At 46.3% G+C, this 26,580-nt stretch overlaps 1 protein-coding gene across 2 annotated transcripts; it reads left to right on the forward strand.

Moving 5' to 3' along the window:
- The first annotated feature begins 10,328 nt into the window (after nt 1–10,328).
- Nucleotides 10,329–21,595, forward strand: FAM181A (family with sequence similarity 181 member A). Of its 2 annotated transcripts, none has more exons than XM_063946765.1 (2): nt 10,329–10,435; nt 20,246–21,595. In XM_063946765.1, the coding sequence occupies exon 2, from the start codon at nt 20,315–20,317 to the stop codon at nt 21,167–21,169; it is 855 nt and encodes a 284-aa protein (XP_063802835.1). In that variant the 5' UTR covers nt 10,329–10,435; nt 20,246–20,314; the 3' UTR covers nt 21,170–21,595. The 2 variants fall into 2 exon arrangements, with proteins under 2 accessions (XP_063802835.1, XP_063802836.1); XM_063946766.1 differs by lacking the exon at nt 10,329–10,435 and adding an exon at nt 19,805–19,892.
- Nucleotides 21,596–26,580: the final 4,985 nt, after the last annotated feature.

Genomic DNA, 26,580 nt, shown 5'->3' on the forward strand with positions numbered 1-26,580 from the left:
TTTGCCCCATTGGTGTTGGGGTTACCCTGGTTAAAGGCCCACAATCCTCAATTTGACTGGGTCTCTGGGGAGATTCTTAGTTGGGGTACTGATTGTTTCAGGAGTTGCTTGAGCCTTCCAGTCAGGCTTTCGCAGCTAAGTTTGCCAGGATTGCCAGGATGTTATGCAGATTTTGCGGACGTGTTCTCCAAAAGAGTTGCAGAGGTACTACCTCCCCATCGCCCCTATGACTGTGCCATTAATTTGTTGCCGAATGCTAAGCTTCCCAAGAGCAGGTTGTACTCCCTGTCACGTCCTGAGACTCAGGCTATGGCAGAGTACATTCAGGAGAACTTGGCTAAGGGATTTATCAGTCCTTCACAGTCTCCAGTTGGGTCGGGGTTCTTCTTCGTGGGTAAAAAGGACGGTTCGTTGCGACCCTGCATCGACTTCAGGGAATTGAATCGTATCACGATTAAAAACTCATACCCACTGCCTCTCATTTCGGTCTTGTTTGACCAGCTTCGTACGGCCACCATTTTTTCTAAGATTGACCTACGCGGTGCGTACAATCTAATCCGAATAAGAGAGGGGGATGAATGGAAGACTGCCTTTAATACCCACTCGGGGCATTATGAATATTTGGTGATGCCTTTTGGGCTCTGTAATGCCCCGGCAGTCTTCCAGGCCTTCATGACCGATGTGCTCAGGGAATATTTGGATAGATTCTTAGTTGTATACTTAGATGACATCCTAATCTTCTCCCATTCCCTGGAGGAACATCGGAAGCATGTACGCTTAGTCCTCCAGAAACTCAGAGACCACCGGCTTGGGGCGAAGCTGGAGAAGTGCGAATTTGAAGTTCAGCAAATCGCATTTCTAGGATATATTATCTCTCCAGAAGGTTTCCAAATGGAGGGTTCCAAGGTACAGGCAGTCCTGGATTGGGTGCAGCCCACTAGTTTGAAGGCGCTTCAGCGTTTTCTGGGCTTTGCAAATTTTTATAGACGATTTATCGCTGGATTTTCGTCTATAGTGGCGCCCTTGGTGGCACTCACTAAGAAAGGGGCGGATGTTGCTCACTGGTCTTGTGAGGCCAAAGCGGCTTTTGCCCGTCTCAAAAGGGCATTTGTCTCGGCCAAGGTGCTGCGACACCCAGATCCAGAGCGTCCTTTTGTGGTGGAGGTGGATGCCTCTGAGATGGGTATTGGGGCAGTGCTCTCTCAGATGGGGGTGTTTGATAATCGCCTTCATCCCTGTGCTTACTTTTCCCGTAAATTTTCGCCTGCCGAGATGAATTATGACGTGGGTAACCGGGAATTGTTGGCTATTAAGGATGCACTCGAGGAGTGGAGACACTGGCTTGAGGGGGCTAAGTTTGTGGTCTCAATTCTCACCGACCATAAGAATTTGGCATATTTAGAGTCAGCGAAGCGCCTCAATGCCAGGCAGGCACGATGGGCTTTGTTTTTTGCTCGCTTTAATTTTTTGATAACATATCGCCCTGGGTCAAAAAACATCAAGGCTGACGGGCTCTCGCGGAGTTTTGCTCCAATCCAGACCACAGAGGAGCCATTGCCCATTGTGTCCCCATCATGTATTAAAGTGGGCATTACCCAGGACCTCTTGTCATTAGTCCTTAGAGCACAGGAGCAGGCTCCTCCAGACCTTCCGGTAGGTCTTTTGTTTGTGCCTCCTAGGTTAAGACAGCGAGTGTTCTTGGAATTCCATGCCAAGAAGTCGGCAGGTCACCCGGGTATTGCCAGAACTCGGGAGTTGCTATCTAGGGCGGTGTGGTGGCCCTCGGTGGCTAGGGATGTGGATCAGTGGGTTCGGGCATGTGACATCTGTGCCCGAAATAAGACTCCTAGAGGGGTTCCTGTTGGCCCATTACATCCACTCTCTATTCCATCTAAGCCATGGACCCACATTTCAATGGATTTTGTGGTGGACTTGCCCAAATCCTCGGGGATGACAGCCATCTGGGTTGTCGTTGACGGGTTTTCGAAGATGGCGCACTTCGTTCCATTGGTTGGGCTGCCATCGGCCAGACGCCTGTCTGAATTATTTATGCTGCATGTTGTGCACCTCCACGGGTTGCCACTTGATGTGGTCTCTGACCGCGGATCCCAGTTTGTGGCCAAATTCTGGAGGGCATTTTGTTCCGATCTCCAGATTTCTGTCAGCTTGTCGTCAGGCTACCATCCGCAGTCTAATGGGCAGACTGAAAGGGTGAACCAGTCCTTGGAGCAGTTCCTCAGGTGTTATGTCTCCAAGTGTCAGACTGACTGGGTTGCTCATCTGTCCATGGCGGAGTTTGCCTATAACAACGCGGCTCACTCTGCTACAGGGATCTCTCCCTTCCTTTGTGTGTATGGGCATCATCCTAAGGCCAATTCTTTTGACCCCCTGGACTCCACGCCTGGTGGTTCCTCTGTGGTTTCGGTCCTTAGAGGTATTTGGAGGAAAGTGAAGAAAGCCCTTGTGTCTGTGTCATTAGTGACCAAAAGGGTTTTTGATAAGCGGAAGAGACCCTGCAGCTTCAAATTAGGAGACTTCGTCTGGTTGTCTACCAAGAATTTGAAGTTGAGACAGCCATCTCATAAGTTAGGCCCCCGGTTCATCGGTCCTTATAAGATCACTAGGGTTATCAATCCGGTGGCATTTCAGTTAGATCTACCCCGTTCTTTGGGTATCAATAAAACATTTCATTGTTCCCTTTTAAAACAGGCGATTAGTAATCCTTCTTCCAGTGGAAGACCTTCCCCTCTTCTGATACGTGGCCAGAGGGAGTTTGTTGTTGAAAGGATTCTTGACTCCAAGATGGTTCGGGGTCGGCTGTCATTTTTGGTGCACTGGAAGGGGTATGGCCCGGAGGAGCGGTCGTGGGTGCGCAGTTGTGATCTTCATGCCCCCAGACTATTACGCTCTTTCTTCTCGCAGTTCCCCGATAAACCCGGTGGTAGGGGTTCCTTGACCCCTCGTCAGAGGGGGGGTACTGTTAGGGTCTCCTGCTCTGTGCTGCCACGTCGTCATGGCAACCGGGAGACAAGTGCTAGCGGAGTAACCTGAGCGTAGCTGATACTCCGGTTCGGGTCTTTTGCTGTGCAGTGGTTACAGGCTCTGTGCACGGCAGGGGATCCGGTGCTGGTTTTTGTGCTCACAGTCTGTGAGGTCTGAGTGGGGCGTGGACAGCACCTGCTATATAAACCCTCTTCTCAGGTTAGGCAGATGCTGCTGAATCTTTGTTGGTTAGTCAGTTCCTGAAAGCTAGCTAGTACTGTGTAAACTTTGTATTTGTTTGTTGCTTACTGCAAATAGGCCTTGGAATTTGGTATTACACTCTGCCAATCCAGACCTAGCAGTAAGACTGGAGTCAGTCGTTTAACCTGCTGGGGTTCTTTTGCTACTCTGTGAACCTAGCAGGTTTGCGGCTGTATTCTCAGACTTGCCTGCCAAAATCCTTTCTCACTGTGCAAGGTGTTCAGGTGTCAGTTTAGTGGCAGTAAGCTGAACCAGTGCACTGCAAGTGAAGACTAGGATTGTGGAGACTCTCCTTGTGTCTATTATTCCATCTCTGAACAAGGAGTTTACTGCCACACCCGTTGGTAACCCTTTAGAGTTTTGCTGTTGCCCTTAGCAACAGCATTTCGGGTTCTCTACGTATTAAATCACAACATCTCGCTTCTTTCCATCTGAGCATTCCTAATACTAGGGAGACACCCAGTTTCTTAGCCTTTGGGCTTCTCTGTTCACTTTGTGTTTATTTTGTTACCCTGTCACCTTCTGTGTATGTAATGTCATATTCCCCAGTCTGTCTGTGAGTTCATTTGTTTTGCATCCCTCTCCGTTCATACACCAGTACATTCCTGCTGGCACTGGTGTGCATAACAGTAGGGTTGTTTACCTATCCTTTGAATCGGCCATAGACACCATCCGGTCTTTTGGGCCAGGGGCAGTGATGTGTAAATTGGACATCCAGTCAGCGTTTCGTCTCCTTCCGCTGCACCCTTACGCCTTTCAGTTTATGGGTTTTAAGCTGGACGATGGCTATTACATCGATCGGTGCCTCCCTATGGGCTGTTCTATCTCTTGCGCCTACTTCGAGAGATTCAGTTCTTTCCTCCACTGGTGTCTCGAGCAGGCGACGGGCGAACGGGGAATTTCGAACTACTTGGACAATTTTCTTTTTATCGGCCCATCGGACTCTGATCGCTGCGTCAAATTGCTGCAGAGGGCTTTGGCCCTCTTCGCACACTGCGGGGTTCCGGTTGCACCAGAAAAGACGGAGGGTCCCTCCGCCTCCTTGGTTTACCTCGGTATTCAGATTGATACGGTCGGTGGTCTCTGTAGGCTCCCTGCGGACAAGGTGTTGCGTTTACACGACGGTATCCTCTATGCGCTGGCTGCGGGTAAGCTCACTCTCAAGCAGGCTCAATCCTTATTGGGCCTGTTTAACTTTGCTTGCAAGGTGATCCCCATGGGCAGGGTTTTCTGTAGAAAATTGGAACGGGCTACCGTGGGGGTTAGACGTCCGCATCATTTTCTTAGGTTGTCCCTCGAAATCCGAAGGGATTTACGTATCTGGGATGACTTTCTAGTTCGTTTCAACGGCATCTGTATTTGGCAAGAGGCGGTCGTGTCTAGCCCGTCCCTAGAGCTCTTCACGGATGCCTCTGGCGCTTTCGGGTTCGGAGCTTATTTTCGCTGGCTGATGGTGCGCATCTCCTTGGCCGCGTGCCCGGCTTAGCAAGGACCTCACGATGAACATGCTGTTGCTGGAAATTTTTCCCATTCTGGTTGCTTTGGAATTGTGGTGCAATGTCCTGCGTAACAAACATGTTATCTTCTGGTGCGACAATTTGGGCGTGGTTTTTGCCATAAACCGGCAAAAATCCACGTCCTTGCCGGTCCTGCGGGTCATTGCACAGATAGTCTTGCTATGCTTGGTGAACAACATTACGTTGCGAGCCAAGCATGTCCCGGGCGTGCGTAACGAAATTGCTGATGCCCTGTCTCGCGCCGATTGGCAGCGGTTTAGGCGCTTGGCTCCTGCAGCTCTAATCCAAGGGGAATCATGTGGAGGCAGGTCAATTCGGTTGTTGGTCGTGCTGTCCTCCAGCATGGCGGGCTGGTCGTGCCGCACGGTGGTATCTCCTTCCGTGATCCGACGCAGTACTGGTCTGACGGGGTGCATTTGTCGCCGGCTGGCTTGCTGATCTTCTTGGAGGACATTATTCAGGTACTTAGGTCCCTTTAGATAGGTTTCTCTTTTGTCAGTCGATTTGGGTTTTCGTCGCGTTAGTTAGTGTTCTGCTTTTTTAGGTCTCTAGTTACCGTATATACTTGAGTATAAGTCGACCCGAATATAAGCCGAGGCACCTAATTCTACCACAAAAACCTGGGAAAACTTATTGATTCGAGTATAAGCCTAGGGTGGGAAATGCAGCTCTAGCCGTACACAGCCCTCAGTGCCAGATATGCCCCCACTGTGCCAGATATGCCCTCATACTGCCAGATATGCCCTCATACTGCCAGATATGCCCCACAGTGCCAGATATGCCCTCATGCTGCCACATATGCCCCCTCATGCTGCCAGATATGCCCCCTCATGCTGCCAATTTTATAGTTTTATAATTAGTTTACGGGCATCACTTTACCAAGTGGGTCCATATGATATAAACATATGTGGATGGTGGGGCCGGTGGCCCAATTTTTACCCCGTAGGGGCGGAGCGTACCTCCGTCCCTAGAACTGTTGGTGGGCATGGGTAGTGGCAGAAGGTCGACCCCTGTCCTTGGATTTTTGATTTTCGATGTCTGGGATGGAGGCAGGAGGCCGATCCCGGAACATCTGGGGCAGAAGGCTCCCTCACACATATGTTTTTATTGCTTGTTTTTTCTGTATTATAAAATGTTGATCACCCATGTTACGTTTATCATGTTTAACCGTTATTCTCCCCGCCACCTTAGTTAGAGAGGGAAGTCTGCATTTTAGTTTTAGTATTTAATAGGCCTTCCTCTCAGTCAGAAAATTAAAGCTGACCCCTTTCACGCCAATTGCAGTTGTTGTGTCTTTATTTTTTAAGATAAGTGTGCTTGAGTGGCGCGCGGATGCATCTGACGTGTGAGGTTTCTGCATTTATGTTTCATATACACCTTATACACACAGCTTGAAGGTAATTTTAGCCAATATTTTTAATAACTTTGGGGGTCATTCCGAGTTGATCAATCGCTGACGTTTTTCGCAGCGCAGCAAACAGGATACTACTGCCCATGCGTATGCACTGCAATGCGCACGCACGTCGTACGGGTACAAAGCGGATCGTTGCTGGGCAATGGATTTAACGAAGAATCCATTCGCACAGCCGATCGCAAGGAGATTGACAGGAAGGGCGTTTGTGGGTGTCAACTGACCGTTTTCAGGGAGTGTTTGGAAAAACGCAGGCGTGTCCAGGTGTTTGCAGGGCGGGTGTCTGACGTCAATTCCGGGACCGGACAGGCTGAAGTGATCGCAAGGGCTGAGTAAGTCCAGAGCTACTCAGAAACTGCCAAAAACTTTTTCGTCCCGCTCAACTGCACACGCGTTCGCACTCTTGCAAAGCGAAAATACACTCCCCCGTGGGCGGCAACTATGCGTTTGCACAGCTGCTAAAAGTAGCTAGCGAGCGAACAACTCGGAATGACCTCATTTGTGCATTAAACAAAGTGTGTGTACATTCACACAATTCATTTATGTTTCATATACACCTTATACACACAGCCTGAAGGTCATTTAATACAATATTTTTAATAACTTTGTGCATTAAACAAAGTTTGTGTACATTGAGCCATCAGAAAACAAAGGTTTCACTATCTCACTCAATAAATTCCGTATTTCGGAATATTCCGTATTTCGGAATATTTGGATATGGGATACTCAACCTGTATACTCGAAATACTCTTGACGAAAGCTGATAAATCAAGTTTGTTGGCCGCTGCATTGCTGGTGAAGTATATGGACTCATAGGGGTAAATTTACTAAGGTGGGAGATTTTTAGAACTGGTGATGTTGCCCATGGCAACCAATCAGATTCTACTTACCATTTATCTAGCTGCTTCTAGCAGATAATAGATATAATCTGATTGGTTGCTATGGGCAACATCACCAGTTCTAAAAATCTCCCACCTTAGTAAATTTACCCCATAGAAACAAAGCTCTTATAATTGTGGAAGCACTGTGACCTCTAGATTGTTCTAACACGACGTCCTGTTGCAGTCAGGCAGCTTCTTGCTATTTGTACAACACTGGGGCCTATGGTGGTGCCTCACACATAACAGGCCATTGGAAAGTGACTTAAACTGGCAATGGCTTAAGCAAGCTTTGTCTTCAGCTACTCAGCAGGGAAGTAGTTAAATAGGCAGCTTTATTGTGCAGACAGCCAGCTTCAGAATGACATTCATCACGCAAGGCGGCGTAGCCCTGAATTGTTAGGTTCTCTCTATGAGGCTGACACTGTCTATTCAGTGGGCTCATTCCGCCATCTGGCTGAATGGTGGGGCTCTTCCCACAAATGCCTATCTCCTGCACTCCCATCTCCGCCACCTAACAACCTTCCCATGCTCTGCGTGCCTCAGTGGTCCAAACGCTATTGCTGGGAGAGTACGTGGCTCCTCTTCATTAACCCTCTATCTGCTGGACTGATTGCCACACAGGACGCTTTCAATTCCTCTGCGCTTGGGTTTTAATTAATAAAATGCACATAAGGTAAAAGAATATCATAAAGAAGAATTGATTCTGTACACCTGTAACCATTGGTGTTTCTTTACACCTGTAACCATTGGTGTTTCTTTACACCTGTAACCATTGGTGTTTCTTTACACCTGTAACCATTGGTGTTTCTTTACACCTGTAACCATTGGTGTTTCTTTACACCTGTAACCATTGGTGTTTCTGTACACCTGTAACCATTGGTGTTTCTTTACACCTGTAACCAATGGTGTTTCTTTACACCTGTAACCATTGGTGTTTTTTTACACCTGTAACCATTGGTGTTTCTTTACACCTGTAACCATTGGTGTTTCCATTGGTGATTCTTTACACCTGTAACCATTGGTGTTTCTTTACACCTGTAACCAATGGTGTTTCTTTACACCTGTAACCATTGGTGTTTTTTTACACCTGTAACCATTGGTGTTTCTTTACACCTGTAACCATTGGTGTTTCCATTGGTGATTCTTTACACCTGTAACCATTGGTGTTTCTTTACACCTGTAACCATTGGTGTTTCTTTACACCTGTAACCATTGGTGTTTCTTTACACCTGTAACCATTGGTGTTTCTTTACACCTGTAACCATTGGTGTTTCTTTACACCTGTAACCATTGGTGTTTCTTTACACCTGTAACCATTGGTGTTTCTTTACACCTGTAACCATTGGTGTTTCTGTACACCTGTAACCATTGGTGTATCTTTACACATGTAACCATTGGTGTTTCTTTACACCTGTAACCATTGGTGTTTCTTTACACCTGTAACCATTGGTGTTTCTTTACACCTGTAACCATTGGTGTGTCTTTACACCTGTAACCATTGGTGTTTTTTTACACCTGTAACCATTGGTGTGTTTCTTTACACCTGTAACCATTGGTGTTTCTTTAATGGGTGCAATGTGTGCGGTGCTCATGGACCCCTGAGACCAGGAGGGGCCCACACCACACACATTGCACCTATGTTTTTATTACTTACCTTTCCGGAGTCCCGCGTCGGAGCTGCAGTGCAAACAAATGGCTACTGCGAATGCGCAGTAGAGATTTACACTACAGAACATGGTGGGTGCCAAAAAAGGTACTGTACCTGCTAAAAAGGTACAGTTGGAGGGTATGCACATAGTGTGTCAGCGCTTCCTCTGTTCCGACACGTGTAACAACAAGTCATGTAAGGCACATAGGAGGCGGATGTAACTATAGCTCCCGAAAGGGCGCTCCCACAGGCGCTCCCCATAGACCTGCAGGAACCTCTTCAAGGCCGCTGGATCCCGGATCTCCAGCAGAAAGTAGCACCTGACTACATGTCTGCACCCATGGCGCACCTGTAAGAGGAGCCATGCCAATGCCGGGGGAAAACAAGGAAACAACTTTTAGCGAAGTAACCCATGGGGGTTTCATTGGTACCACAGACAGTACAGATAGGGGCGTTTTAACAGCACAGGACCCCTGTGCAGTCTCCGGGTAAGCCTCCTCCTCTGTACGGCGCAGTAGTCTCCAGTATCGTACCAGAGCCTACTGCCCATCTGCAGGTCTCCAGAAACATGGCGCCCGGCATGTTCTGGAGACCAGTTTAACTACTGCGCATGCGCTGTGTCCATTTTGGGTGTGATTTTTGCATCGGCTGCAGCACCCTTCGCGGGACTCTGTAACGGTATTAAAATATGAGTGCGTTGTGTGTGTCTCCAATGAGTACAGATCTTACTGCCCAATGGGTGATTTGCACTTGTAAACAGCATAATAGGGAAAAACATATTGTGACTTTGTTTACAATATACTTCTTCACTTTAAAGTGTTGTCACTTTCCTCTGTATATGTATAATAATGCAATTCACCCCAGCTCACCTAGTGGACATCTGCATCTCCCCTCTGAGAGATGGTGGTGGTGGGGTTGCAGGTTAGAAGGCGCAAGGCTGAAGCTTTGCCTAGGGTGCAGAGAGATCTTGCACCGGCCCTGGGCATAATGCCAGCATCTACTGTGCCGCTAAGAGGAGACGGCCCACCCGGAGCCTGCACACAGGCCCCCTCCTCTGTTGAAACGCCCCTGCCTGACTGTAACCTATACTTATACTTAATAAGGTTTGCTAACCTGCCACTGAGCTGCTGGAAAACTCAGTCGTACCTGTTGCTGATTCTTGCACCCGTTTTCTGTTCTGCACCGATATCAGCCTATCAGCTGGTTAAGAACTAATGACATCACCAAGGCATGCGGCACCACGGTGATGCTCAGGCTCAACTGCTAGAACTAGTCGAATATGGTCATATCTTTCTTGACCAAGATTATAATTTCGGGTAGGGCTGGTAGGCCTAAACTATTATTATTATTATTATTACAGAATTATTACTCAGATTACAAAAGAAGTAGATCCAGAAAAGGTGGTTGACAAATTATTAGTGCTGTAAGCAGAGACATTGGTGCCAATCTGAGCCTATTTGCACCGATAATCCGATATCACTGTATGAATCTTAGGGTGGGTACACATTAGATAATATCGTGGACCAGAGTGACATATCATCCACATTGTCTAGTATGCACCCTCAATTGCACGCTCCTGTGGGTCGTCAGTGTCGTCATCACATCTGATTTTCCGCGGGTCAGATGTGATGACCCAGCGGATGGACGGCATGCTCCTGGATGCGGCCACTGAATGATATACCGCATGCTTGCATATGGGCGGCTGATGTATCTTTGCCTGTCGGCCGCGATCCAGGTGGTTGTAATGTATACCCAACCTTACTTACCTTCTGGACTCACAAGAGAGTGAGCAATGCATCTGCCATTTTCTCAAAAGAACTGGTCGGCCCAGTGACTGAATTACCCGATTCTCAGTGATTACATCATCACGGCCTCTGATGCACAATGCTAGTGTCAACATGGCGCCACACCTCCTGCACCCCCCAACCTGGGCCTTTACCCCCAAGGTGCCCAGGCAGAATGTTGGCATGTCTGCTGCATGTGTGTCAGTATTACAGTTATTAGCTCTTCTGTTAATGATGAAGGATAACAATACAAGGCACATCTGCAGTGAGGCTCTGAGACACTGGAGGTTCCTTCACTATTTTCCAGACTATGGTCTTGTGGGCGGGTGGCTCTGCCATTCTGACTGTACACCTGTACACAATGTCTGCTGACAGACAGCTGTGGCATACAGAACACAAGCAGCTATGTTACAGGGGCAGAGTGAGCTGTAATATGATGTCTGTAACATGTGTATGACCAGACAGTGTGAGATCATGTAGAGTTATTGCTACAGTCCCTGTACCAGACTGACACATCCACAGTACAATGACGTATTGTGCCAGGAACACTACTCCTGTGTCGATTTAAAATGCAGTGTTGGCCCATTGTAAAGGGGGAGAGGGGGCTCTTTTGTTAATTGTTCCTTTCACATTTACATTAGAAGGAACATGGTCTGAGCAGTGAGGAACAATAGGAAGTCGCTGCCTCTTAGAGACCCCTTGTACTGTCCTGCCACAGTGTGACCCTGGGGAGCTTGTGCTTTCAGTGATATAATCCCTGAGCGTCTGGCATTACTGTACTGACAGGCTGCACCTGCTAGTGCACTGTGCACCATTCATCAGCACACATCAATGAGAGCAGCCAAACATCACACTATTTAAAGTGCCTCTTATAATAACCTATCTATATTTTACTAAGCATTTCATTAGGGCTGCAGCACTGTGGAGCAAGAGGGCAGGGCCTGACCATTGTGCTAGGATGCTACTCTGCCCGAGTGCCAATAGAGGAGAACGTCTTGCTATTGTGCACACACGTGGGTTGCCCGATACCGGCTTTAATGTGTGACCAACTTTAAGCTTCCAAGTAACATAGGGGTCTATTTATGAAGCAGTGAAAAGAGTGGAGAAGTGAGCCAGTTGAGAAGTTGCCCATGGCAACCAATCAGCTTTGAAGTAACAATTTTCAAGTGCATTATATAAAAATTTACATAGCAGCTAATTGGTTGCCATGGGTAACGTCTTCACTGGCTCACTTCTCCCCTCTTTTCACTGCTTCATGAATAGACCTGCTAGCATCTAAAGATAAGGCTTTAAGGGGTCTTTTCATAAAGCAGTGTAAAGAGTGGAGAAGTGAGCCAGTGAAGAAGTTACCCATGGCAACCAATTAGCTGCTATGTAAATTTTTACATAATGCACTTGATAAATTTCACTTCAAAGCTGAGTGGTTGCCATGGGCAACTTCTCCACTGGCTCACTTCCTTACTCTTTTCACTTCTTTATGAACAGACCCCTAAGAAAGCATCCTCATGTAAGCCTCAGTACATATTTATCAATCTTATCAGCCCTATAAATAATGTGGAAACGGGAATTTTCGCATGATTTTATTATCCCTGCAAATTACCAAAGTATGCCAAAGATATCTCCTGCGAACTGCTGAGGTACACAGGATACACCAGTCCTCGTTATCGGTACTTCCGAGCTCCCTTGGCAGCTGTGTCCCTTGAGCGCAATGACATCATGATGTTGTGCAGAGGCAGGGTGTATGCAGGGGCGTTTCTACAGAGGAGGGGGCTCGTGTGCAACTCCGGGTGAGCCCCCTCCTCTGAACAGCGCTGTAGACTCTGGCATTGTGCTGGAGTCTACTGCGCATGCGCAGGCCTCCGGAAACATGGCGCCTGCCATGATCCAGAGACCAATTTGGTCACTGCGTATGCGTGGTGGCCATTTTGGCGGTGATTTCCACCGCGCCCGCAGCTGGACTACGGAATGGTAAGTATTAAAATGGGTGCATTGTGTGTGGTGTGGGCACCCATGGACCCAGAGGCCCGTGTGCACCGCACACACTGCACTCATTATAGAAACACCAGTGGGTGCATGGCACGCTCTGAGTTACATCACAACAGTGATATTGGCTGCAAAAAGCAGTTCCAGGTACACTGATAGCTAGAAGCTGTGGGGCAGCTATGGTGCTGCCAGCCCTAGGCTCTGTGTGGCGGCACCAGTCGCGCACCCTTAATTACGGCCCTGCCCGTTATTCACAATGAGGAGGGATAGGGCTCTAGAGCAATCTACAGATGAGCCACACTAATCGTGACTACGTCTGTGCCTAGTCGGACTGCCGCACACGCACCCCATTCAAAGTGAATTGGAGCGTCTGTTTACGCTCCTCGGCGGACCGAGGTGCAAGCGCGCCTAGGCACACCGCTTGCCCCCGCCTGCTAGACCCCGCCTCAATGAGCATGGCTCCATCTGTACATCAATCTTTATGTGCTGGGAGATCTAGCCCTGGTAATGAGCTGCCCATCACAGATCTTTGTCCTGAGCTCTTACATACACGGTGCGATATAACCTTACGATTTTGACTACATAGTCAAAATTGTAAGGAAAGTTAGTGCAAATCGCACAGCTTGCGATACCGATGTGCGTTCCCGTGGGGTCGGTGTTGCAAGAAAAGATAGACTGTGCAGGCAAGTTAATCTTGACTATATTGTGTACAATCTACTACATAGTATAGTCAAAATCTCACACAGTCAGTCAAAATCTCAAGTAAACATTGTCAATATCTGTGGTTCAGGGCTCCGGGGAGTTCAGGGGAATTCACAAAGTCAAAATCGGAGATGGTCAATATGTAATTGTAGATATCCGATGCTCCAGTTTTAAAATGAAAAACCTCAAATAGACTCCCAGATTTATCAAGCCTTGGAGAGTGATAAATTGTACGGTGATAAAGTACCAGCCAATCAGCTCCTAACTGTCATTTTTTAAACACAGGTTGTAAGATAGCAGTTAGGAGCTAATTGGCTGGTACTTTATCACCGTGCTATTTATCACTCTCCAAGGCTTGATAAATCTGGGCCTAGTTTGTATAGTGGAGATACATGAGACAACGTGTTCCAGTGGGGTGTAGTATGGTATGCCGGCGGTCGGGCTCCCGGCGACCAGCATACCGGCGCCGGGAGCCCGACCGCCGGCATACCGAGAGTGTGGCGAGCGCAAATGAGCCCCTTGCGGGCTCGCTGCGCTCGTCACGCTGCGCGCCACGCTATTTTATTCTCTCTCCAGGGGGGTCGTGGACCCCCACGAGGGAGAATAAGCGTCGGTATACTGTGCGCCGGGATCCCGACAGCCGGCATACTGAAGAACCACCCGTTCCAGTGTCATAGTGCCCATCCTAATGTTTGAGGCATGAAATAATGATGTTGTAAGGCTGCGTCCTGCATTGGAGGTATAACAATTCTGTTATAGGAGAAGTTGCCTAAAGCCACCAATCAGCACAGACTATGAAATGACAGTAAAACCGGTTACACATCAGAGCGAGGTGCGACAGCACCCGGCATCATGCCGTGCGCACACACGCAGGAGATGACAGCGTGATGTACAATGCCAAGCTGCATTCGGCAGCATGGCATCATACATGGTATCTTCTGGTTGGCAGCGCAGCACGAGTTGCTGCATGCAACCTCTGGCCGATATGTCATTCCGATTAGGCCGGAAGCGACATCATTCAGGTGTGTACCCATCCTTAGAAACTGATTGAGTTAGACCAGGGGATCTCAAACCATGGGGCAGATGTATAAATCCTGAAGAAGGGATAAAGCAGTGATAAGTGGAAGGTGATAATCCACCAGCCAATCAGCTCCTAACTGTCATTTTTCAAACCCGTAATAATTGGCTTCCACTTATCACTGCTTTATCACTTCTCCAGGCTTAATACATCTGCCCTTCTGTCCTCAGGACCCCACACAGTTCATGTCTTCCAGGTCACAGCAGGTGCACTGTATATCACCAACTGTCACATTTGAAAATTCCACAGGAGACCTGTAAAACATGAAGAGTGTGGAGTCCCTAGCAATGGTGTCACAAGGCGGGGGGTCCGGGCCGCACCCAGGTGTGATACCAAAATTTTAGCTTCTCCGCAGTGACTGGAGCCAGGTGCTGCAGCGTGAAAGTCTCCTACAGCACACGGCTCCTGTCATAGAAGAGGAGCCGACAGTGCCGGGAGACTGTTTCCGGGGGCAGGATAGTACAGCCCAGCATCTCCAGATATGCTGGGCACGCCCCCGAAGTGACAATTTTGGGATCCCAGCGAGGCCACGCCCCACTATATGACCACGCCCCCTTTTCCTCGTGAACGCATTCCGGCCATGCCACCTTTTGCTGTGAGCGTGCCCCTGGCGAGCCGGTATATTAAGGGTGCCCACCGGGTGTGGTGACACCTCTGGTCCAGAGGACCGAGTTTGAGAACCTGTGCTCTAGGCAACTGTTCCACTTTATCTCTCTCAAAGGCTTAATACATCTCCCCTACATACTTTCACTAATATGCCCACTGCAGATTTGATTGTGCTGATTTGTGCCATCTGAGAGCTGTGATACATGGGACATAATAATAATAATAATAATAATACCACATGCCCAGCATTGTGTGGCCAGGAGCCAATCTCAGCTCAGATTACACATCGGCTCCCACTGGAGAATCTCATTTTCTTTGCTAAAAAAATGTTCACAGTATTATCCGAGGACATAAGGACAAAAATGCAGAGTCACTATGCCCATAGGAAGGTCAACTGGTAGACCGATCCTTCCAGGGAAGAGGAATTATCCTGTACAGCATCAGAGCATTGAACATCACAATATCTGTGTTTACGTATCATTCATAGCCTGCACAGGTATTACAGGAACTGCTTTCTCTTCCCATGTAACCTTATTTGGCTGTACAGTATACAGTACATTCATATGCTAGAGTCTCCTTTTCCTACATATCTATGTCTAGCATTGATGGCGTATTGCAGGAGTACATTGCCAGCAGTAGCGGATCTTGCCACGGGCAAGCAGGACTTTTGCCTGGGGCGCCGCCTTCCAGAGGGCGCCGCACCATGGCAAGATCCGCTGCTGCTGTGCCCCCCGCTGCCCGCTGTGAAGGGAAACTAGACGCGTAGCGTCTAGTTTCCCTTCGTCGGCTGCCCGTTGTGAAGGGAAACTAGACGCGTAGCGTCTAGTTTCCCTTCGTGGAGAGGACCTTTACTGTAATGATGTGCGGTGCGCGTTGATGTCATCGCGCACCGCACAGCAAAGGTCCTCTCCACGAAGAGAACTAGACGCTTAGCATCTAGTTTTCCTTCGTGGAGAGGACCTTTGTTGTGCGGTGCACGATGACGTAATCGCGCACCGCACATCCTACTACAGTACAGGGGGCGTAATTGACCACGCCTCCTGTATGAAGCCACGCCCCCCTAATGCCGCCCGGGGTGCAAGAAGCCTAGGAACCGGCCCTGATTGCCAGTCTAGATAACATACTTCATCCAGTTAATTCAATGGGCTAGTGCCTGTAGTGGAAGGACTAGAGCAGGGATGGGGAACCTTCGGTCCTCTAGCTGTTGTTGAACTACACATCCCAGCATGCCCTGCAACAGTTTTAGCATGGCCAAATAACAAAACTGTAGCACCCCTGGACTAGAGTATAAAGGTATATCACTTGAAGGCCATCACACCTAAAAGGTAAGTTGGTTTATATAAAATTAAACTTCCTATCAGTATTGGATTGCCACGTATTGGATAGGTCATGACAGAACATTATTAAAATTGTGTGTTATATAATTCATTGTACTGTGGCTACTGAGAGGCATAAGTAATTATTTATCAGCGTTATATTTTAATAAGGGCATAGGGAAGATAATAATATATAATAAATGGCTAACGCTGATCCTCCCCTCTATGGGGGTAATTCAAGTGTTATTAGCGCTAACGGCCACTAGATGGCGCCCGACGGAGAAATTCAAGTGTTGCGCTATTCGGGCATGCACAGCCGCTGGCGCTGTCATTACTGTTTTGTAGTTCCGTCATTTTGACGGGCTGGTAACTAGTAATAATACAAATTATTATTATTATTATTACCTGAGCTAAGTCTCTATTCACGGTGTAAAGTCGTCATCATCTTCCACCGTTTTAATAGCGGTGTCCGTGTAGGCATGTTTTTTTTACTTTTGATTCTGTTTTTTTCTGCTCTCTTAGCATAGCACCATTTAAAGTTGCGTTGTATTTTTATACAGTAAATGTTAAGGCAGAAAATCATAATACAGGATAAGCCCCCTATTTTTGGAATTTGCAGGGTGGCAGAATAACAGCCTATGTTATAACTAAGTTAACCACTAATTAATTACCATTCTCCAGAAGAATGTGTCTCATGTCTACCTTTCTCAGCAAATATTCAATAGATATGGAATCAGACATACACAGTCTTTATGTATTTCTGGTGCTCACTACCAGATCATGTGATGTTGACAGCAGTGGCGTAAGTTCGTCCCAGTTGCCCGGAGGCAAGATAAATATTGGTGCCCCTATTTCCTATATTAAGATGTGTGTGGGTGTGTGCGTGCGTGCGTGCGTGCGTGTGTGTGTGGTGTTCTGAAAAAAATGTATATACTGTATTTAATTGTTTTTTATTTTAAACCACACATTTCTCAGCAGTCATACCCAGGATTAGAACCCATGACCTGTTACACTAACAGCAGACACCTTACTGATGGAGCTATTTGCTCCTGTAGAGGAAGCATGAGAATTCTAACTATATGAAGTTACGTGTAATTGTCAGAGAAGTATCTTCATATAGTTAAAATGCTCATATTTCCTATACAGGAGCAAACAACTTAATCAGTAAGTTGTCTGCTTCCAGTGTAATAGGTTGTGGTTTCTAATCCTGGGAGTGACACTTGTAAAATGTGTATATTCAGTATAATAAAGAGGGTGTGATTTGTAAGGTGCAGGGACCAGTGAGGAAGTCGGCCACTGAAAAGACAGCAACAGGTATCAATTAACTTAATTCAATGGTGCCACAGAATGGGAGGAGAGGTGCCCCCCTTCAGAGCAGGAGACCGTTGCCTCCCAGAGTTCTGCCTCTGGTTGACAGAGTACTGTCAGTCACTCTGCATTTTGAACCTCTGCTGAAAATATAAGTTAAGTACAGTCTGATAGAGAGTGTATGTAACCAACAGGTGTATATAGGGGAAGGGCTTATATTAGCAAATTAAGGACTAATTCAAGGTTGATTGCAAAACAACATTTTCCTCTAATGGGCAAAACCATGTGCACTGCAGGTGGGGCAGCTGTAACATGTGCAGAGAGAGTTAGCTTTGGGTGGGTTATATTCTTTCTGTGCAGGGTACATACTGGCTGCTTTATTTTTACACTGCAATTTAGATTTCAGTTTGAACTCACCCGACCCAAATTTAAATCTCTCTGCACATGTTGCATCTGCCCCACCTGTAGTGAGACATGGTATTGCCCATTAGAGGAATATGTTGTTTTGCAATCAACCTTTAATTAGGCCGTAAATCTATATTGCAAATTTAGCTGCTTTCCTTAAGTCATATATAACTTGGCCATTAAGTTGCAATAATAGCCCATCTCTTAGGTGTTAGTTCTGCCAGGAGTATAGTTACTGAACTTTCCCAAGCTATCAAATTAATTACTATTTCACAAGCAAAACATGTTACTAACATAACACAACACGTTAATAACATGTTACTAAGCAGCTGTTTTTATACATACTAAGGGGCGTATTCATCAATTATTATTTTAGACCCGATAGTGACAGATACTGGAGATATATGCTGGGGTCACTACATAGTACACAGAAATATGTGCAGGTACCCCTGTTTTATTGTCCTACAATTTTGTGGATTAAGTCAGTGGTTCTCAAACTCGGTCCGGCAGACCCCAAACAGTTCATGTTTCCAGGTCATCTGTGGATCTTTGAAATGTGTCAGCTGGTGATACACCTGTGCCCAGCTAGGTGACCTGGAAAACGTGACCTGTTTGGGGTCCTGAGGACAGAGTTTGAGAACCACTAGTCTAAGTAAAGGTAAATTTGTCTCTTTATTAGATTGTCCATTGCCACCGTAACACCATTTGCTTATGCATAAAACTTTATTGGATGTTGTGGCCTGAGAGCTATATACTGTAGGCTCAGTATATGGTATTTATGAATGGGACTGTGCACAAGCCCCAAGCGGTAATCACACATCTCCTGTTTGCTTAAAAATCAAGAGGCCAAGTAGATATGTGTCATAGCGGGAGACTTGCCACCTCCATGTTCTGTCACTTCTAAAGACATCTTTGCAAGGCAGAAGATCCACCATCAATAAATGAATCAGTTTAATGGCCACCTCCTCACCCCCTTCCTCCACACATTGTCATTCTAATAACCCTTTCCAGATCTTTCAACACATTGGCTGCCAACGTAGTGGAGGCGGAGGTTGGCATTTTCAGGGTTAAGTAGATTGTCCTATCTTCACTCAATGCCATCGTTGGCAGGGTGACAGTAGTCGAGTGTGCAAACTTGTGCTATTGTCTCCGGGCCTTGGGGTGCTATGGAGACACACTAATATGACACAGGAAAATGTTTGCCGATGGCAATTCTATGGGCTTTGTCTAACTCTTTCTCAATCATGACGACTCGATTTAAGTCTCTAACTGTTTGAGTACAAATGCAAGAGTGCTATCCAGCTCAGTGCCTTTGTCCACAGGGTTTGAATGGGTAATTCAGCCTTTGTGTAGCTCAATTGAGGAGGCAAACATAAAAGACAAGATTCTTCAGCCCTCAAACCTTCTTTCCATGGCTATGCGCACATCTCTTCAGAGATTTGTTTCATTCTTACCTTGCTGACATCACCCTTTCATCTGAAAAGAAGAGAATGGGGATAGAAGAAACCTTGGTCAGTTAAGAGTAGGCTTGGCCGTTCCGTAATACCACTATTGTCCTATGTCATTCAGCCATGGACTCTTCCAGCCTCCCAGACAGATTCACTTATTTTAAGGTGGGGGGGAGAAAGGGTGTCCACCTATCCCTTTTAAACCATCAGCATATCATGTTGTATTGTGGGGAGGCAGAGGAGGGGAGAGGACCGGGACATGGTGAAATAACAGAGAAATGATGGTATTTATTTGTGGCCTTTTTGTGGCTGTTCCCATGGGGACTATTTGAGATGGAGAAGAATGTGGGAACAGGCAGACTAATGCCTGATTGCCATGCTTTGTATTTGCACAGTGGAACCTGATTGGTCCACAAGCCCCCCTAACTACAAGTATTCATTCACTTTACTCCCAATCTCTGGCAGCATCACAGCATCCTAGCAGGCTTGTAGTGTAACAAGATTAGCCCCGTGGTCTGATACGGCAAATATGCAGACTTGGGATATTTGAGACATGTCTCCAGTAAGTAAGTGCGGATCGGATGGGTGCACGTGTGTCAGAGGGTGTGTGGGGACGGATCAGTGAGGAAATGGAGTTAAATGTTTTGGATCACTTATTCTGTATAAATGATATAGCATTACATATGATTACATAGCATTTATAAGAATGTATGTCATTATGTAATTGTTTTTTATGCATCCTAGAGAATAACATTGTTTTAAAATGTAGATTGTGCATCAAAATTTGGTTTAACTTTTTTCTAAAGCATTGCATCCTGCAAAGTAAATACGTTGATGGTCTGTGGCATTTGTAATCGGCATATATATCCTGTAACATTTTTTTTGGGTGATGATGGTATTTTTTCCCCCCTCTAGATCTGCTATTGCTCTGCTCTGGTATAGCATCCACCGCAATTTCATGGAAGTTTGGCATTTTTGCAAAACATGGCATCGGACAATGAAGTCAAAACGCTGCTGAATTTCGTCAACCTGGCATCATGTGATATCAAGGCAGCTTTGGATAAGTCAGCCCCTTGCAGGAGGTCTGTGGACCACAGAAAATATTTGCAGAAGCAACTGAAAAGATTTTCCCAGAAATATTCCAGGCTGCCCAGATGCCACTCAAGCAAAACCGTGGAGTTGAGGAAAGGAATTGTAGACAGAATCCATTCTGCAACTCACAGCAAAGGACTCGGTGGAAAAGTCATGGGTGCAGTAAAGGCTGATGAGGGCATTATTGGGGACATGTGCTCTCAGGAAAACAGCAGTGAGGGAGGAAGACAGGACCAGGTTCCCATGAGAAAGAGGCAGCTTCCAGCATCTTTCTGGGAAGAGCCCAGACCTCCCAACAATCTCCTGGAGATGTCTTGCCCTTCCAGACTAGATATTATTTACCAAAATAGGACTGAAACTTCTTTTCCTGGTTATGAGGGTAAAAAAGGGAAAAACGTACTGATTCAGGGCACATCTGGTACTGGCTGTGTCCATCCCACAGGAGAAAAGGAGGCTGGAAAAGTGCCCATCATAGCATCCCTCGCTGAACGAGTCAATGCCTGTGGTTGCTGTCCACTTCAGTACCATGGACAACAAGCCATGTACCAGCAAAGCCATGGCATCCACCCTCTCAACCCATTCACTGCCCTGGCCCTGTGGAGCAAAAACACAACAGTTCCCACTGTGGAAATTCAGCACTTGTGTAAGGATTCCGGCCAAAGGATATATAGACACGTGGTTCTGAAACCCATTCCCACCAAGCCGGCAGTCCCATCCTCCATATTCAATGTTTTTGGATATATTTAAGAACGATGGGACCCTAGAGTAATCTATTGAGGATGCTTAAGATTTGTGTCTCTCCAAACTCATATATACAGAGCCTGCTGAGATGCCCTTCAGCTAAATTCTGCTTCATACATGGACCTGCGGGGACAGTTTACACTCCTCTGAGGATGCCCCATGTACTGCTCTGTGCAGACATGGATGATGTGAATGTTATGCCTAGGACACCGTCCTATGTTATCTGTGCAGATTGTATTGTGATGTTTTGCTCAGCAGGTTATTACAATATGTGTGTACTAGGCAAAGAAATGTACTTATTTTTATGACAAGAACCTGAAATTCTGTGTTGAACCCCCCGTAAAGTGTGTAAATATTGTACTTATTCTGTGTCAGAAACGTTGATATGATGCCTAAATGTGTTACATGTAGGAGCAATGCAGAATAAACACAACATGCAACTCTGCTTCTACTGCTTTCTGAGCTGACATTTGGAATTGCCTGGTTATAGTTCGAGCATTAAGCAGATTAGTAATTTGCACATACATGTTTTTGGAGTACTGTTAGTATTTCTGTTATGGAATATTAGTGTATTAATGACTGTGAAACAAAAGAGAGATAATTTTACTCAGCAGGATGTATCTCCTGAGAGGAAACCTGGCAAGCTCCATGTTTCCTCTGTGGCATCTTATCTGTAACAAGGGGAGCTCTTACGATAAAACTGAATCACTATGGCAGAGGTTCCCAAACTCGGTCCTCAGGGCACTCTAACAGCCCAGGTTTTAAGGATAACCAAGTTTGGGCACAGGCGACTTAATTAGTACCTCAATTAATTTGATTTAACCATCTGTGCTCAACTATGGATATCCATAAAACCTGGTCTGTTAGGGTGCCTTGAGGGCCGAGTTTGGGAACCACTGCATTATGGGAATAGTGAGGTTGTGTGTCTCTGAATGTAACAGGGGATAATAGATTGTAAGTCAGGTTTTTAGTGCTGTTGGTCTTAGCTGTCCAGGTGCTGTTACACCAGAGGTTCTCATTCGCAGTCCTCTCAAGGCGCCCCAACGGTCCAGGTTTTAAGTATATCCATGGCTTAGCAAAGATGGTTAAATCAAATTGACTGAGGTACTAATTAAGTCACCTGTGGTCAAGCATGGACATACTTAAAACCTGGACCGTTAAGGTGCCCTGAGCACCGGGTTTGAGAACCTCTGTGTTACACAAGTAAATAACCCTATTAAACACATCTTAGACCTGGGCAATGGCACTTTGATATAGTTTTACATATATTTGGCAATAATTTGTTTTTCTTTGTAATCTTATCTAAAGCTTTATTTACAATAGGTTTGAAAAAGTATGTAATGTGTGGATTAGCAAGTGAGGTGAGCATGCTGATACTTATAGTCCCATCTGAGCTAGTGGGTTGCTAATACTGTAGCTACCAACATGACCCTCTCCAGGATGTACAGACTGCTCTGCTCCTGGGCTTCCCTCTTAATCTATGATTGCCCTCACCTGTGCTGAACACCTTTCATATCCATTAACCTGTTCAACACAGGTGATGGCAATCATACATTAAGAGAAAACTCCAGGAGCAGAGCATTGTGTCCCTCCCTCCTGGAGAGGGTCATGTTGGGAGGTATGGGTTGCTTAAGTATACTTTATCAAGGGGGTTTTCAACTCCAGTGCTCAAGTAACCCCAACAGACCGTGTTTTCAGGGTTTTTTTTCTTTTACCATGCACAGGTGACAATCTATATTCTGGGTCAGTAATTAGCACACCTGTATTGCCAGACAGAAATCCTGAAAACATGAGCTGTTGGGGGTAAATAAGGACTGGAGCTGAAAACCCCTGGTCTACCAGGTGGAATTTCTGCAGATGTGCTGTCGTTTAAATTGACGATTGACATCACTTTGCTAACTACCACACAAAGGGGCAGATGTACTAAGCCTTGAAAAGAGATAAAGTGGAGAGAGCGAAATTACCACCATTGGCTAGAATTTTACCTCTCTCCACTTTATCTCTCTATAAGGATTAGTAATCCCGCCCACTTTATGAGATAACACAGTCCTCATTAAAATACTGTCACTTCACATGACCCCCAATCCCCTCTCAGGCGCCAAATACTGGGCAAACATGGAAACTGCAGTGTACAAAAGGTGTATGTCCGTTACATAACATGTTAGAGATTCCTTTGATCCTTTTTGTTGACTATCTTCTACTAATTAATACATTTAACATATAGGGACATATGTAGAATTGTCAAATGGTTGCAAATGAAAGATCAATATATAATAGCATATGTCCGCACGAATGTAGAGCTGCACACATCTGACTATTCTACTATTGTTATGTATCTGCATCAGCGGCTTATTTTATGCGCCTGGTTTACGACAAGTCCCTTGTAGCAGGTTCCGGGAGATATATGACTCCTATCAGACATACACGTGTATTTCTGCACATCTTCATGTGATTTACTGTATTTGCCTTACATCAGATTGCCCCTTCTCTACCCCGTCCCGCCTCTCCAGGTGAAGGTGTGTGTGTGTGTGTGTGTGTGTGTGTGTGTGTGTGTGTGTGTGTGCGCGCCAGATGCGAGCAGGGCTGCAGTTGCGCATATACGTGTTTTGGATTCTTCTGGGCATGATCAGAATGAAAGCACACAAGGGTCCAGATTTATCAAGCCTTGGAGAGTTATAAATAGCACGGTGATAAAGTATCAACCAACCAGCTCCCAACTGTCATGTCACAGGCTGTGTTTGAACAATGATAGTTGGGAGCTGATTGGTTGGTACTTTATCATTGTGCAATTTATCATTCTCCAAGGCTTGATAAATCTGGGCCAAGATGTACCATTCAGGCTGGCATAGTGATCATTTGCATCAACCATATAATGGCTATTTATTCATGATCGTGTATTTTGGTACAAAAAAAGAATTAGAAATAGTCATTATTTTACCTTTATAAACTTAATTGGGTATAAATATAAAACATTTCAACAGATTTACTGGTAGAAAACATCTTATTTGCCTATTTCCAGCCACGTGAGTTACCTTCCGCTCTGTCATGAAAGGTAAACTTGGCTGTTTTCCAGCGTAGCAAAAACAAAAACACCACTTCTATGGGCCATAATGAAATGGAAAACTACATTCACTATTATTTCTGTATGCAACAGATATAATTGCCTTATGGCTTTGCATTTATGTATGGGTGACGTCGCTTTACAATGATGTGACCTAAAATGATGATGAAAACTTGTAAGCATGGGAACAGAGCCATTCATCACTTATCTCCTTGTTTTCACTGCAAAAGGCTTTTAATAAAGAAAGTGCATTACTGGCAGGTAAAGCTGCCTTATGCTGGGTACACATTATACGATATATTGGCCAATCTCGCGTTCCATGATGGATCGCAACCATCATGGAACCTGTACCTCGAATTCATAATTTCAATTGTCTGGTTACATCTTCCCATCTATTGGACGGTGCGATGTGGTGCGATAACATTACCCCTGTAACGATATATCATATCATCATGCCGCGGACTGTGCAGTGTGTATGTGGACACGATATATCGATACATCATATCGTATCATAGCTAGATGAATGCTTCGGTCAGGTGTGTACCCAACTTTAGAAGATAGGCAACCTGTTATTTTCCATTTATTATAATCTTAAATACTCACCTCACTCTGCATTTGGCTGTGAACTTGGATTTAAATGTCCCCAGAGCAAAAATCCAACACAGCAGAGTGACTTGACTGTCACTGTCCCAGCTCAATTCCATACCTCCCAATATGACCCTCTCCAGGAGGGACAAAATGCTCTGTTTCTGGACTTTTCTTTTAATATATGTTTGCTGGCACCTGTTTTGAACAGGTTAATGGTAAGAAAGGTGTTTCAGCACAAGTGAGGGCAATCAATAATTGAGAGAGAAGTCCAGGAGCAGAGCATTGTGTCCCTCCTGGAGAGGGTCATGTTGGGAGGTATGTAATTCATAGACTATAAATTGCAATTAATGCAAATGCAGGGCCGAATAGTGTTTTGCATAACAACGAATCAAAAGTGAAACTCAGATTGTATCACTGATCTCCCGAGTGAGAAGAATGGTGGAGGTTCCCCCGTCTGCTGTTCCTGAGATGGACAACCATGAAATCTCAATTCTCCGCCACTCGCTCACCAGATCATTTTAATGTGGTTGGAGACTTTCTTGAGCTTCTGGATTGGACGGAGCTGCTAGGCAAAGCTGCAGGTGATGTCACTCATGTAATTGGGCAAATCTGTCTTGCCCATTAAGACTCCTCACTCTCCATACAATGCAGTGACCCAACCATGGATGCTGGTAGTTGAGGGCATAATGCTGTATAAATAACAATATTTAAGTACCACTCACCCTATACAGCAAGCTTGCCCAACCACCATCCTCAAAGCACACTAACAGTCCAGGTTTTTGTGATATCCATGCTTGAGCACAGGTGACTTAATTAGGGGTGTGATATGTGACACGGGCGTTTGGGATGACTGCAGTCAAAAGACTGACACTGGCATCCCTATGCTGACAGGCATTAGGTAAGTATACATACTCTACCCCCTAACCCTCCCTTCCCACAGCCTAACCCCCCCCCCCCCCCCCCCGCCGCAGCCTAACCCTCCAAGGTGGTGCACATACCTAACTCTCTGCAGCCTGACCTTAAATCTTTCCTTCTCCATAGTCGTAGGGGCCCTACACACTGGTCGACCCGCCGACGAGCGGCCCGACGGCGGATACGGCCGACGAGCGACCCGGCGGCGGGGGGGGGGCAGTGACGGGGGGAGTGAAGTTTCTTCACTCCCCCCGTCACGCGGCTCCATAGAACTGCAGGCAAATATGGACGAGATCGTCCATATTGGCCTGCATGCACAGCCGACGGGGGACCAGCGATGAACGAGCGCGGGACCGCGCATCGTTCATCGCTGGAGCCTCCACACTGAAAGATATGAACGAGTTCTCGTTCATTTATGAACGAGATCGTTCATATCTTTCAAAAAATTGGCCAGTGTGTAGGGCCTATAACCCTCCCCGGTGGTGCCTAACCATGCTATCCCCCCCCCCCCCCCCTGCAGACTAACCCCAACCCTCCCCTTCCCTGCAGCCTAACCCTAACCTCCCCAGTGGTGCCTACACCTAACACCTATGTTTAGCATTGGCGTTCTGAGTGATGTCAGGATTCCGGCAATCCCGACCACATCCCCTTAATTAGTACCTCAGTTATTTTGATTTAACTATCTGTGCTGAAGCTTGGATATCACTACAACCTGCACTGTTAGTGTGTCTTAAGGACAGACGTTGGAAGTGCCTGCCGTACAGTATTGGGCCAACTGGCATCTTATCCTTACTCTACACTGTGTGAAGTGGAAAAGATCTATTTAAACCGTTCCTCCTGGGGTTTTGCTGGGTGG

The sequence above is a fragment of the Pseudophryne corroboree genome, chromosome 12 (genome assembly GCF_028390025.1).
Source record: "Pseudophryne corroboree isolate aPseCor3 chromosome 12, aPseCor3.hap2, whole genome shotgun sequence".
In the NCBI taxonomy this organism is placed as follows: Eukaryota; Metazoa; Chordata; class Amphibia; order Anura; family Myobatrachidae; genus Pseudophryne; species Pseudophryne corroboree.

Coding starts and splice junctions, on each gene's coding strand:
- FAM181A (XM_063946765.1), top strand. CDS start 20,315: ATGGCATCGGACAATGAAGTCAAAACGCTGCTGAATTTCGTCAACCTG.